Source organism: Agelaius tricolor, unplaced genomic scaffold, assembly GCF_023055355.1.
Source record: "Agelaius tricolor isolate 1412-34295 unplaced genomic scaffold, bAgeTri1.0.p SCAF_9, whole genome shotgun sequence".
In the NCBI taxonomy this organism is placed as follows: domain Eukaryota; kingdom Metazoa; phylum Chordata; class Aves; order Passeriformes; family Icteridae; genus Agelaius; species Agelaius tricolor.
The window spans coordinates 47045550-47060416 of NW_027269269.1; the positions used below are offsets into that span (position 1 = coordinate 47045550).

General features: G+C 40.8%; 1 protein-coding gene across 3 annotated transcripts; it reads right to left on the bottom strand.

The window, feature by feature from the left end:
- Positions 1 to 199: 199 nt before the first annotated feature.
- N6AMT1 (N-6 adenine-specific DNA methyltransferase 1) lies at positions 200 to 4653 on the bottom strand. 3 transcript variants are annotated; one of them, XM_071433820.1, is made up of 7 exons: positions 4349 to 4653; positions 3537 to 3626; positions 3036 to 3126; positions 2412 to 2495; positions 2167 to 2308; positions 1369 to 1496; positions 200 to 985 (listed from the first exon to the last, which is right to left on the bottom strand). In XM_071433820.1, exons 1-6 carry the CDS (start codon positions 4618 to 4620, stop codon positions 1390 to 1392), a joined length of 786 nt encoding a protein of 261 aa, XP_071289921.1. In that variant the 5' UTR covers positions 4621 to 4653; the 3' UTR covers positions 200 to 985; positions 1369 to 1389. The 3 variants fall into 3 exon arrangements, with proteins under 3 accessions (XP_071289921.1, XP_071289920.1, XP_071289922.1); XM_071433819.1 differs by having other exon boundaries at positions 200 to 1496; positions 4349 to 4649; XM_071433821.1 differs by lacking the exon at positions 2412 to 2495 and having other exon boundaries at positions 200 to 1496.
- Between the last annotated feature and the right edge of the window lie 10214 nt (positions 4654 to 14867).

The window sequence follows — 14867 nt, forward strand, 5'->3', positions numbered from 1 at the left end:
TAGGTCCAGTCTGCAGTCAAATTATCCTTAATTTGACAGTGTATCTGCAATTATTTTGCTTAACCACATTTAATTATCATCCCACTTTCAACTCTAATACTTTTTGAGTAAGAGGCTCTGCTAATTTGGACTGATGTGAGGACTACATTGTGCCCAGTATCCTACTGTGATAAAGCACTGCTAAAATTACACAGATTACTACAAGTATCAAAATAATGTTTATAGAAGCATTACACAAACAAAACTCTTGCAAGTCAGTCTCTACAGAACCATGATGGATTTTTTTTTAAATGCACTTCCATCTTACCCCTTCTAAACTTGTTTGGTTTTTATTTTGGTCAAAAGTAAGCTGGGAATTGAAGCCAACTTATTTAAGCTTTGTATCCATAGACAAAACAATGAGAGCCCCAGAAAACCCTCCAGTGTACACCAGAAAAACTACATTAGTGTTTCTTTAAAATGGGGGAAAAGAAGTGAAAACTACTAAAAATCAGTTTCTATTTGCAAAATTGTATTCCTCAAAAAAATTCCCAATCGCAATATAAATACGTACAATTACTAAAGTAAAATTTTCCATCATTCCTTGAGAAGCCACCTCTGAAGCTTAGGGAAGGTGTCTAATGAGTTGCAGAACTCTTGTGCTCATAACAAGGGATTGAAGAATTGGAGAATCCTCCTTATCTGCTGCTGGAACATATGTTGGAAGAGATGAGCAGTTCACTACCCTGAGTAGTAAAAATATTTGACAGCTATGTGAGAACAAGTGAAACAATTCCTAACTCTGCCTTCACATTTTGCACTGTATAAAGTGCCACTGTATTTCCATCTGTGCACTGATCCAAACTTCCTCCAAATGCTTTTGTGCTGAACCCTGAGCATCTGTGTATTTTAACCAGGCTCTTTCTTCTTCTCTGAAGGTCAGAGGGATGTGGGGGACTCTGGTCCTTAATCAAGGCCAAAGTGATCCGTGCTGAGAACGCTGATCCTGGGAGAGGAAAGAACTTTTTAAGCCAACAGAAGGATACCTTAATACTGCTGCTTGTAAACTTGCAGTTTGTGGTGAATGCTGATGGTGTAAAATGATCCTAGTTCTGACCAATGACAAGTGAAGACTACAAATTAAAAGTGATACGTGTGCATGGCTTGTAGAAGTGAGACTCTCTGGTGTGTGGCATTTGATATGTCAGAGGATATAAGATCATTATGAACCCATTGATATTTTGTTCCCCAGTTCAGTTTTTGGGTTCATTTCTTTCTTGATGTTTTGCTTGTATGAGTAAGTTCCTGCCATTAACAAAGGGCAGATTGCATTCACTTCAGTGTTTACCAAGTGACAACTCTGTGTTCAATTTTCTCCATGCCTACTACCTGGCAGGTGAAGAGAAGTTATCAAGATTTCCTAAATCTGAGGATTGTCAGCATCTCTTGTCCTGCTTGCCTGGAAAGCACTCGTGTGCCTTTTAAGCCGCTTTTCTTCATTGTTTCCAGAATTTCATCTGCAATGGAAAGTGCAGTGTTTACAAATGAGTTGAAATTGGTTATAGAAGATAGTTCTAAAATATTTGTCAAGCTGCAAAGCAAAGTTTATAAACTCTGTCCTCCTACTCTTTCAGACAAGAACTTTTATGCAAAATAATCTCCCACCAAGCACAAATAAAGCTCACAACTTACAAACTGAAGTTTAGTGTTTTGCTAGAATTCTGTATGAAGCTAAACTGCAGAAGAAAGTGAAATTTGTAACACCTTCTCACAAAAGCTGCCTAATAAATCAGGTGTGAAGAATAATCTTGTCATTACATTATCATTTGTGGCCATTAAACATTAGATCAGAAGGAACAATTCCAAATCTTTTCTCTACGCCTGTAAAATGAAAGACATCGCATTTCCCAATAAGCCTTTTCAGTTAACACCACCATTCTCTACCATAAGAAAGAACTGGCCTGGCATCATTGATTAATTCAGACTTAATTAATCCACCTTTCAGACTTGGAACTGAACTCCTGCAGAGCTGCTGGGGTCCCACACACTTTCGCTTTCCAAACTAGTTTGGGGAGTTCTTAGTTTTGATAAATTTGCTTGTATTTTTGGTCTAGCTGTGATCAACATTTTGATTTATACCATATTAAACCTGGTTTGGCCCATTTGAATTTCAAGGACAGTAATCACCTGGATTATTTTCTTTAATTGTGACCAAGTAGAATAATCCTCCTGGTGAAAGCAGGTCTGGTACTAATGGGAAAACTCTATCCATTACTTCTCTGCCCTGTTTGCCCCCAGCCCAGGATGCCTCTATTCCTTGGCTTTTCACCTAGGAAGAAGGAAAGCAAAGATTGTCATAAAACAGAATGACAGAATTGTCACAACAGACAGTAGCAATACTATTTTTATTGTGTATTTCAAAATTTTCCTACCTCTTCAGAAGGTGTTACCACATATGGTGGGTTAAACAGCAGCAGATCAACCTTCCCATTTAATCTTGGGGATAATCCTTTGACCTGTAGGTGAAGTTCATGATTGTGTGGGGGGTTTTTTTGAATGCAAATGTTTTGTAAAAATATAGTTACATAGTGTAGTTGTTCAGTCATTTTAAATCCCATTTATTGTGGCCTACCTACATCATCTTTTATAAACATATAAAAGGGTTAAAGAGATGAGGAAAAAATAGCTTTTCTCCATATCAAATTTTGTAAGAAACTAAAGGTAACAACAGACAAAAGTTCTAATTAAATCAGAAAAGGTTGAGAACCAAGAACTACATAACTTTAGACAAAGGGCTATGATAATGTCAGGCCACTATAGAATTCCTTGTCCAGCACTTTCCAAACTAAATCTACAGATTTATTTAACTAATACAATGAATTTTTAGAGCTTAATCTTGAATTTTAGAGATTGAATAGCTAGTTGGGGTTTTTTGACAGGGGGTGATGTCCAGAGGTCCCTTCCAACCCTAACTATTGTGTGACCCCATGATCTCCGTTAAGTATTAAAAAATTACACAAACTATGAAGGAAATACTATTGAAACCTCTCTCTTACCAAGTCAGTGATGATAGGCTGCAGGTGAACATTGTTCAGCAGAGCTGTCTCCTGAGTACAGTAAGCTGCCATAGGGTTGATATCTGTGCATCTAAAAGGGAAATATTACAAAGTGTAAGTTATAGGCTACTGTACCTTATGAACCATAAGCTAGTTTATAGAATTAGAGAATATTCTGAGTTAAAAGGGACCCACAAGGATTAAACCCAGCAAACACAAGAGTAGGCTTAGCAATTTGTCTGAGAAATGGGAAAATGGATTTCTAGCCACAGCACTACTCATTTGTTACAGAATGAAGAACATGAAGTAAATAATTCAGGCTGCACCGTAAGCTCAGAAATGCTCAACAGGCTCTCTTTGCTTTGATTTATGTATCTATAGAATTGAGAAAATAGCAATTTTTAAAATGTGAAAATGATAAATATGTGTAAGAGGGCTAAGGATCCTGGGTTAGGCATCCTTTATTATTGCATGCAACAGTTTAGGTGCTGTTATACTTACAGGTACAGCGCATTGGGTCCAAGGATGGAAGAAGCCAGAAATGTTGAAACTACACCGGATCCAGATCCTATTTCAAGGCAGATGTCTACTCTAAAGAGAGAACACTCTGGATGACTTTTGTTTGTAACAGACACAGGATTGGTCAAGACAGCATTACAGAACATGCTGTCCTCCCAAACACGTTGAAGTACAGAATTACAGAATATCCTGAGCTGGAAGGGACCCCCAAGAATCATCCAATTCAACCCCTGGCCCTGCACAGACCCCCTAACAATCCCATCCTGTGCATCCCTGGGAGCGCTCTCCAAAGACTCTCTGAGTTCTGTCAGGATGGTGCTGTCACCATTGCCTAGGAAGCTTCTCCCAGTGCCCCACCAGCCTCTGGAAGAAGAACCTTTTCCTGATATCCCTCCTAACCCTTCCCGACACAGCTTCAGGCCATCCCCTCAGCTCACACAGAGCAGGACCAGTGCTGGCTCATCTCATGAGAAAGCTGCAGACAGCGACGAGGCTTCCTCTTCTCCAGGCTGAGGAAGCCAAGCACCCTTTCACCCTGCAATGGCTTTATCACCCCTGTGCCAGCAATTCCGCCTCAGCTCACCCCTCCCGGCCCTTCCCCATCTCCGCAGCCCCTCTGGAGCTCTCCAATGGCTTTAACACCCCTATGCCAGCAATGCCCCCTCAGCTCACCCCCCTGCAGCCTTTCCGCATCTCCGCAGCCCCTCTGGAACTCTGCAATGGCTTTACCACCCCTGTGCCAGCAATGCCCCCTCAGGTCGCTCCTCCCGGCTCCCCTGCCCGCCCTGCCGCACCGAGCCTCCCGCAGGCTGTCCGCGTCCCGCTCCAGCGCATCGAGCAGCAGGAAGGTGTCCTCGGCCGGCTCGTACACGTCCTGAAAGGGCCCCCGCGGCCCCAGGTGCTCGTACCGCGGGGTGGGCAGCGCCATCCCAGCCCGCATCCGGGGGAAGGGGCGGGACGAGGGCAGGAACGGGGCGGGACGCGCCCGCACCTCCGCAGCGTCGGTCGGTGGCACTCCGGTGTGCTCGACCCGAAATTGCAGCGGTGCGGTGGCATCTGATGGCATCTATCCAACCTTGAACACCCTCGGTGTGGTTTATGTGCGATCCCCGCCGCTGGTGCCCCCGAGGGCGGAGAAAGAAGGGCGGTGCTGCTCCTGCTCCTGATATCGGTGTTGGCTTCACAAATGGTGTTTCCATCACGGGAACGACCACAGGGAGTCAGCACAAACCCGAAGGAAAGAGCTGCTGAGGAAGTTTCTGAAACGCACGGGGGAAACCCTGATATTGATATCCCAAAAAGCCCTGTTTTCTAATAATAAAAACTCTGTTTTCTAATATTTCTGTGATTCTTAGCCAGCAACACTAGACAGCATCCTTATGTACCAAGCATCTGAACTTCAGAGTCACAGAAACACAGATTGGTTTGGGTTGGGAGGGACCTTTAAGCTCATCTCATTCCGTCCCTGCCATGGGCAGGGACACCTTCCACTATCCCAGGTGGCTCCAAGCTCTCTTCAACCAGGCCTTGGACACTGCCAGGGACCCAGGGGCAGGTACAGCTTCTCTGGGCAGCCTGTGCCAGAGCCTGCCCACCCTCACTCAGTAAAATAATTTCTTCCTTAAATTCACTCTAAAGCTACTCTCTATCCATTTGAAGATGTTCCTCACTGTGCTGTCACTGCAGCCCCTTGTTGATAGTCTCTCTCCATCCTCCCTGCAGGCACCCTTCAGTTACTGGAAGGCTGCAATTAGATCATCCTGAAGCCTTTTATTTTCCAGGCTGAACAATCCCAGTTCTTTCAGGCTTTCCTTCCAGCAGAGCTGCTCCACCCCTCTGATCATCCTCCTTCCTCGTCTGGACTCTCCCCAACAGCTCCAGGTCTTTCCTGTGCTGACACCCCAGAGCTGGAGGCAGTAATTAAAGATTGAGGAAAAATTTCAGGCCACAGATCAGATTAATGATTTTCTCAATGAAACCCAAAGACATTCCAATCAGAAGCAGAAGAAAGAGCTGAACAAATTCTAATTCCCATTAAATGTATCTGTTGGATTATCAATGCCCTGAACGCTCAAATTCTGAGTAAGGTGACTCTCTAGGGCAGTGAAGGAAAAAGGTGATGTTAACAAAGTCAGTGCAATCAGATATGCAGAGATTAATATTCACAGATCCAAAGATGAGGTTTTGACTCAAGGGTCGTTTTTGTCCTGTCATGGAAATGAAACCACCAAGCTTTACCTTAAAATAAGCTTTTGATCCACTATCTAAAACAAAGCAATTGTAGAAACTCAGAAGTTCAGAAAATTTCAGTTTCCAGAGTAAATTTATTCATGGACCTGATCTTGTACAAATATTACCTTTTAATTTAAAATGTTACTTTCTCTTCAGGAGACAATACCGGCTTTTTTTTTTTGCTCCAAAGGAAATGTTATAGGTGCTACTTCATTTCATCTGCCTTCCCAAAGATTTGCCAGAGAAACAAGTACTTGTAAAACATATTAAGCTTCCATAAAATTCCATTCCTTTGGCCAAATGAAGTCATGTTAAAAGACAGAATTTTACACTGTGCCCATATTAGGAAAATTAATTCTTCAGATATATTTTTTTAATCTCTCCAGGTGGTCAAGCTTTGGAATGCAGTAGGAGAAATGACTTCACCTCCTTCAGCTGTACAGCTTATTATTTTTGGCTATTTCATGCTTCATGAAATCTGGTTAATTATTATTGGGGGCTTTTTTTAATATTTCTAAGTCCTTGTGGGTGCATTTTATAAAACATTTATTTTTACTGCTTACATAACTACCTACCTAAAATGTTTTTCTTGGTAGACAACTGTACTGTTTTTGCCAAAACAGATTCTCTTTCAATTTTGGGAAATTGTTGGAAAGCTGATATTCCCGTTTTTCAGCGGTGCCTGTGCCATGTTATTAAACTGGGCTTTATGGAGATGAAAAATTGATCTTGACAGGAATCATAACCATTTGTTTACACTAAGCTGTATGGCTTCATCCCATCTGAAATTCAGTACCATGCCTCTCATACAGAATCCTTAACCCATGATTTCCTGCCAGCTCTCAAAGGCTTCCTCTATAAAATTCTCAAACATTTCACAGATGCATCTCCTGGAAGAGACCTATGCCTCTGCTGGACCTGGGAATTCTCCTGTTTTGGTGCATTTGAGGAAGTAGAGCCATCAGGATAACTACAAAGAGCAGAACTGCTAAGAGAAGGTGGAAGAAACTTCATAATTTCTTTCTTCAACTGAGCGTCTCCCTAAAAGTAGATCATTTTCTTGCCATCAGTATTTCTAATCAAAAGATAACACTTCAGTGCTCTAATAATTAGAAACCTTGTAGATGATGGCATAAATACTGAGGGGATAGGTTTTACACTCAGTCTTTTGGCAAGTATGTAAACTTAAGCAATTCTTTTCACAGTTTTTCTTGGTGGATTTGTAGGCAAAGAGAAGTTTTCATCAGCCCTTGTTCTGCTTGACTAAATAAAACATGCTCTTAAAATTTTCCTGTCACAAGACATTATTTTCATTTCTCTTACCACACTTCTAGACTTTCTGCATGTGGATTCAAGTCTGACTTCACCCTGAATGTGACTGGCACAAAATATTACAGTTAATACATTACGGATGCTTTGAATAATTTACATGCTTCATTATCTCTTGTGAAACTTTCATGGTACATGCCACGCTCATGGTTGCACTTGCTTTGCAGAAATGTTTTTTGCCCTTTTATGATCAGCTGGTTTTCCTAAGTTTTCCTCAATAATTTCCAAATAACTGACCATAAAGTGAGAATTCTGTAGCATTTTATTGATTTTAATAGTTCCCTTTTTGCATGCCTATTGCTCACATTCTGATAATTTCATTTTAAATTGATGTCTCCTTATTTCTTGTTGTCATCACAGTGATGCCAAGGATCATGATAAAAACACTAAGCACAATCAGCCACAGGACTGAAATTTCAGGAGTCACCAGTAGTGACTGAATCTGTCACTATTCCTTTTCAGTATAGTATATGACTCTTGTATTCAGGTTCTTGTTCACTTCGTGCTCCTGCTGCCAATTCCAGCTTAGTTCATGCTTTTCCACATAACATCATATCTCAAGATGCATGGGAGCCAAAGCAGATTAATTTTTGGTGTTTAAAAATGGAGACAGACACTGCAGTAATGTACCAAGGTGTCCTGCCTCTGCCACATGGCCAAAATCATCACTCAGCTGTTATTTTTAATTATTATCCCATTTCAGTGGTACAGAAGTCCTGCTGTTTTCCTTCTTGTCCTCTTGAACACATCCAAACTTTTTTTCTCTAGTATTTAATATCTTCAATAGAAATATAGAATCATAAAATTGTTTGGGTTAGAAGGGAATTTAAAGATCATCTCATTCCTATGCCCTGCCATGGGCAGGGACACTTTCCATTAGACCAGGTAACTCCAAGCTCTGTCCAACCTGGCCTTGAACACTTTCAATTTTAATAATTCTTATTTTACATTATATATTTTTGCTTCTAAGACATAGCTTTTTTAGTAATCAGTCTTTTACCCTATTTCTTCTCAACACTATCTCATGCTTGAGATGGTTGTTTAACCAATAAGATTTGAAGACTATTCCTGCTCTCATTCATTCCATCTCTTAGCTCAATCAAATGTTTTCATCCCTTTCTGACCTTGGCATCCTTGAATATCATGTTCATCACTTAACCAAGGCCAAAATAATATCATCTTTTTACTGCTTTCCTGGCTATTAAGTGAAGAATTACTGCTGCTGTTGATGTGAAAACGACTTGGATGTCACTCATTTCTAGTCTCTGGATAATTCACTCTTTTTCCAAGTGTCACATCTCCCAGTGACCCTTTCTAATCATACCTGAGTTCCCAAACCTACCAAACAACAAACCTTGGGGTTTATCCTCCAATAAAACTCCACAATCTCCACAGATACTGTCAGAAGAGTCAAATCTGGGTTTACACACAGTTCTGTTGTATTTCTAAGGTGAACAGCTAAAATCTCTTATTGCTTCACTGCTTACCTCCTGACTGATGAAAATCCTTGCCCTTACATCATTCTGCAATACTTCATGGTACTACTGTGGGATTTTTAGACCTACTAAGGAATGGTCCAGGGATGACATATTAGAGAGCAGGAATGCTGGATGCTTGTTTACAGCCCCTCCTGAAAAGATCCTGGAGTGCATATTAGGCTTTAAAAACCAATTGCAAGCTCTTGAAGGAATTATTACATCACTCCAACACTGAAATGCAGCTGCCTCAGGGGAAAGGCAGGGAATTTTTAACAGTGCATAGAAGTATTTCAGCACTTCAGCAGAGAAAGTGAATAATGCCATAATCAACTGAGCAGAAAGGGAATGTTTAGTAAGTAGTCATATATAGTTATTTTAACTGGATTTAGGCCAGAAACCTGGGAAAAAACTGCTGCTAATGGCAAAAATGGAATTGGGGTTTTTAAGTCACCAATGACCAAGTCCTTTGGTTTTCATTTGTGTATTAAGCCACAGCACCTAAAGCAGCAGAGTTGTGGTGGAGTTTTCTTTTATAACTGGTTACCAGCATTTCCTCCTTCAGTGAGCAGGAATGATGTCTGATTTTCCCACGAGCTCACAAGAAATTAAGTTCTATATAGGCCTATACAGAGAAGCAGCAACACCACAGTCAGTTGGTTATTTCAATTAGTCAGAGCTAGAGAAAACAATACTTAACAACAATTTTGTCTCATCATAGGCATCTGAGTGGGTTTAAATGCACCACACCAGGTCTTTACCTATTTTAATTTATCGTTTTATTGACTTCATCAGAGCTATAACCACTCTAGTGTTCATAAACAGAAGATAGAAAACCTAGAAAACACAGTTATAATTGTCCTTATACATTTCAGGATAAATGTATTGTCCTCAATCAGAAAATAAATCATCATCATGGAAAATCAGCAAAAATCTGTTTGAGATACTATAAACATACCTTAGCTTAGAAGGAGAGGAAATAAAATTGGAGATATTATTGTATTATCATATATATTGATGTTGAGATATAAGCGCACATATATTTATAATGGAAATTTTTAAATTATATTTTATGTAATATATGTTACCTGATGATGTATATATATCTTTTTATATAATATTTTTTGGGGCCTAGTTTTGTAAAGAAGCCCATTAATGGGGGATGGAAAGTGGTTGAAGCCAGGAAAAGACTCGGCATTTTTGGAAAATAGATTAGGATGGGAGACAAGGGAAGAATAAGAATAAAATGTGATTGGAGCTTTTAAAATAGTGAATGCTAAAAACTACATCATATGAAAGGAAGAAATTGAAACTATGAATTCCTGGGAACTCAAAAAATTAAAGACAAGAAAGGTTTTTCCTGTCTGTATTATAGTGTGAAAACCTAATAAAGAGATATTAAAAATGGTTTTTGCTTCAAAACAACCGTTGAAATGTTGTTCAAAAATGACATTTTGAAACTATACATTGTTCAGTCAAAAATAGAATAGCAAAATTTGGCCCATAATGAGGGATTTTAAGGCAGTACAAGACAGGAGCAAACTGCCACCAGCACAATCTGAGTGCAAGGGACTATGAATGAGAGGCCATGTTTTCTATGGCTTTCCATAACTGTATATCAAGACTTTAATTACTTTTCTTAGCTTTTTTAAAGGAAGAGTAAAAGATAATACACGAAAAAGCATGACTGAAAGAAGAAACTGAATATATAATGAGAAGGAACCTGAAAATTAGCATATTCCTGGCTGAGTTAGCCTGATCTACAATCAGAATGTGAGATTTGTGAAACTTTTTTATTTTTGGCTCGTAACATTTTCATTGGACTACACCCAAACGGAGTCTTTGTCCAGTAACAACAACTTCCTTAAGTTGTCTGTTCTTCACACTCACACCTGTTAATATATTTAAAGGAAATACTAAAAATATGTTGCAAGTAGAGACATAACATATGTCAGGGGGAATTGCAGTCTCGTCCCGCGGCCACTGGAGCTGACGGGTGCCAGCTAGCTGCTCCCAGAGTGACCGGTGGAGACCACGAATCCCACCACTCCCAGGGCCTCTGCGAGAACCCCTGAGTAGTGGCTCCGTCTGCGGCGTGGTGACGTGGTGACGGGAGCAGGACTGCAAAGCACTGAGGCGAAGGAAGGAAGGAGTGGACACACGTATGGATGCCAAGGCGCTTTATGGACCCAGGCAGGGCCAGTAACAGTGTCAGAGAAAAACCGCTGGGGAGGCACTTATAAAGGGGAAGGGCATGATGAAATTGCTGATGGCCTAATTTGGCCTGCTGGTAGATGCTAGATAGGCCAGCCAGCTGCAGGGGTGCGGCTAGGGCGTCTGCACTGTGGTTTCCCTTGGCAATAAACCCAGGGAATCGGTGTGTGATCTTACATGCATTACAAGGAAGGGTTGCTCTCGGTGGGAAACCAGGTGTATTAAACGTGAGAGCAAGCAATAGATGGTAGGATTGGAAACTTCTTTGAGCACTGCATGTTCTGCCCGGGACACTACGCCTGCTACATAGGCCGAATCAGTTACTAGATTAAAAGGCTGTGGAAACTTCTCAAAGGCCCTGATGACTGCATCTAACTCAGCAACTTGTGGAGAACCCTCCACAATCTGCACATCTGCTTCCCACTGCTGAGTCTGAGGGTCCTTCCAAGTAATGACTGACTTGTGGGATCCTCCAGATGCGCCTGTAAAAACTGTAAGGGCTTTGAGTGGATGGTGACTTTGAACCTCTTTTGGAATCAAATTAAATTCAACATTAAACAATTTGTGGCCTGGATGATCGATTGAAATTTGGCCAGTGTAGCTGTCTCAGGCAAACTGCAAATTCTCATTAGACTGGGATAAATTTTCCACAGTGTCCAAAGATATCCTCCCCATGGATGTTTGGATAGGGAGGTGAATGCATGCAAAATTGCACTCCGCCAACACACACAGGCAAGCCCTAGCCATCATGATCAGCTGAGCCATCAGCTTTTGTGGCTTGGTGATGCTCTTGGACAGCTGGTGACCAAGGAACACCCACTCTATAATTAAGAGGGGGTCCTTTTGGTCCGTGTCCCGTTGAAAAATCAACCCGTAAAGATGCGGTATCCTACCCAGAATGATGAAGCTGAAGGGCAGATCCTCACGACACTGGTGGGCGTGTCAACTTGCAATGATGGATTGGACCTTCTTGAGTGCTGCCCTGGCCTCCAGAGTCAGGGCCCTCGGGGAATCCAGGGTCTCCCCCCCTTTTAACAAGTTGAAGAGAGGGGATAAATCTCTTGTGGTGAGCCCTAACCAGGGCCTGATCCAGTTTAGGGATCCACAGAGTTGGTGCAGGTCTCTTAGGGTTTTAGGGTTAGTGTGAATTAGGATTTTTTGGGGTGTAATGGTACAGTGGGTGACCTCAAGGTCCAGATACTTCCAAGGTGGCAGGCGTTGGGCTTTCTCTGTTTGCAATTCAAATCCTGCCACCGACAAGGTTGTAATAGTGTCCTCTATGGAGTGTGCAAGCATGTCGTGGTCAGGGGCACAAATAAGGATATCATCCATGTAATGATATATTTTGCATTTTTTCTCCCTTGCACGCACAGGGGACAGAACACTAGCAACATACCACTGGCAGATAGTAGGGCTGTTTTTCATTCCCTTAGGAAGAAGGCACCAGTGGTAGCGCTTCATGGGAGCTTCGCTGTTGATGGAGGGCACAGAGAAAGCAAACCATGGTACATCATCTGGGTGAAGGGGAATATGAAAGAAACAGTCTTTGATGTCAATAACTGCCAATTTCCAATTTTGTGGGAGCATAGATGGGGAAGAACATGGGGGGAACCGAGGGTCAAACCAAATCTTAACTTATAGAAAATAACCAACTTTACAATAAAACCTGTATAAATGACACAATGCTACAGGGGATGATTGAGGTGATTTAGAATTAAAACTTGCAAGGTGCCTGGTTGGTGAGCCATGCTCTAAAGCACTGCAGGTTGACCTCAAGAAAATTGCTGTGATGGATCCTTGTCACTCCTCCCTCACTTTGGTCTCTTAGTGTGGGGCTCAAGTTTGTAAGAAAAGTTGGAAAATATTTTTTAATGTGGTGATGAGTTGAGACAAAGCTCTGGAGATCTGCATCTGCCGCATGTAAACTTGGAGAGCTGAACTCAAAGATTTTTGTCCCTTTCAGCAGCAAATCCCCACCAAGAGGTATTTAAATTACAAAGGCTGAGAAGTTGAGGAGCACCTCACGGGGAGAAATTTCCTAGCAAGAGCACAAAACAAGCAAAGAAAACAAGAAAAAAGTGCTCTTTGTTTTAGAAAGATTTCTCGAATTGTGTAAGATGAATTGTATGTTTTCCCCCTTTTGCTGAGTCTGTAAATGTTTTCATCAGCTGTCACCTTTATCAGTGGTACTTTGGAATATGCCAGAATATTTGGGGGATATTTGAGCTCCTTGACGTCTTTGGTGCCTAAACACAGGGCTGCCAGTGTCTACGGGGTTTTTGGGACTTATTTCAGGAAAGGGAGTGCTAAGGTGAAGTACTGCTTCTAAAGGGAGTAAATCTGTAGTATCCTCACTGTGCAAATAACAGCCTTTTGAAACATCTAGGAGTTAGAATTTGGGAAGGGAATAGAAACCTGTAAATAGATACACAAATCAGGTCACTTTTTATTAGGCTCACAGCAATTACACATGGAAAAAATTGTTATAAATCTTTTCTGATGTTACATATGTTAAAAAAAGCAAAACTAATCAATCACGGGGAGTTAGGCTGGTGGTCTGATTAATTAATGTAATTCTCCCAAGTAAAATTAATTTTTTAAAAAATATGCTAGATATTACCATGAAACCTATCAAATAAAAATTCCTATAGCCATGGGTTTTTTCATTTCCAGCTTAAAATAACAATACTGACCTTGGCATGAAATTATTTTTTGAGATTAATGACCAGTTTGGGTTAATGATCTTTGGCTGTGCTACTGACCTTCATCCCCTCCCAGCCAAGCATTAATCCTCAGGAAATTTACTGCACCTTGATTGTTGTTGCTCACACATGTACAAGCCTCAGGAGCTGGGGCAAATGTGTGTTGTACATTGCATCAAGAATTCTTACAGCAAAAGCCAAAACAAGAACAGCTTGGAACCTCTGAAAAAAATCAGAAAGTCAAATCATCTGATTTTGATCAAAGAATTATTAACAGGCTTTGCTGTGCACTGTTCTCTCTGTATGAGTCTTGGAGCAATTATTGAGGAGTATTACAGAATACAAAAAATGTAGCCCTTGGCATTGACTATCAGGATCAGGCATTTCTGAAACTGCTATCAACTTTGAATTTAAATGCCAAATACAATATTTTGCCTTGATGCAATTCTTCCAAGTACCATCCATCCTCCTTTCACGGGAAATGGTGCAAATCAGAACAATGCTTTTATGAAGGTATGAAATTAATGGAAGGTTTTGGCTCATCAAACCTTTTTCACTACCCATGGGTCACATAATTAATTCTTGCACTTAGCTGTAGCTTGCAGAGGGAGATGATGAGGCAGAGGGTTTGCAAGACCTTACAAAAAGCCATATGTAAAGTTATAATGTGAAAATGAGATGTTTCTTATTAATAATGATGTTAGTGTTCATTCCTGAAGTCTTTTTTTCTTCTCTGTGCTAAGGATGTGATGTTGATATACCTGATGATGGTGTACAAACCAGAGTTACCTTTTCTAACACCAAGAATTTCATCAGAGCTCCAGATACAGAAACAAATAGGAATAAAAATATGATATGATCTCCTTTCTACAGTTGTTTGAACTGGCAGTTCTGGGGGAAAAACATTACACAAACCCCATGGCTGAAATAAGACATAAATACTTCACTGTATCAGAGGTCTAACAGTTAAATTTGGATCTAACTAAACTTCTTCTTCCTTCTGAAAATGAACAAACAAGAAGTTTGAGTAGGAAGACATCCTAGAATACTTTAGCCACATCAGTTAATGCCTGTAGAATTTGTTTAAGCAAAGACACTTTTCCTTTAAAATTAATGGCTTTAAAGGCCTTGGCAGATCCATCTTCTTCCATTTTCTGTGACTTTCTTGTCCCAGTTCTTTACCAGCCTAGGCTCTGCATTGCCTTCCAGCAGTGTTCTGGCTAAGGGAAATTGTATGAAAACCTTGGAAGTGCTGTATTTTGACCAACTGTGCAGATAACCCGTGAAAAATGTCAGGGATTTATTTCCCCCACAAACAATTCATCACAATGTCTTCCCAGCATTCCCACATCTGCCAGTCT

What these genes read in the sequence shown, in the direction of transcription:
- N6AMT1 (XM_071433820.1), bottom strand. Translation starts at nt 4,620, where the DNA reads ATGCCATCAGATGCCACCGCACCGCTGCAATTTCGGGTCGAGCACACC. An exon ending in GACAGCCTGCGGGAGGCTCG is followed by an intron (nt 3,627 to 4,348) that starts GTGCGGCAGGGC and finishes TTCTCTCTTTAG; the next exon opens with AGTAGACATCTGCCTTGAAA. An exon ending in GGACCCAATGCGCTGTACCT is followed by an intron (nt 3,127 to 3,536) that starts GTAAGTATAACA and finishes TTTCCCTTTTAG; the next exon opens with ATGCACAGATATCAACCCTA.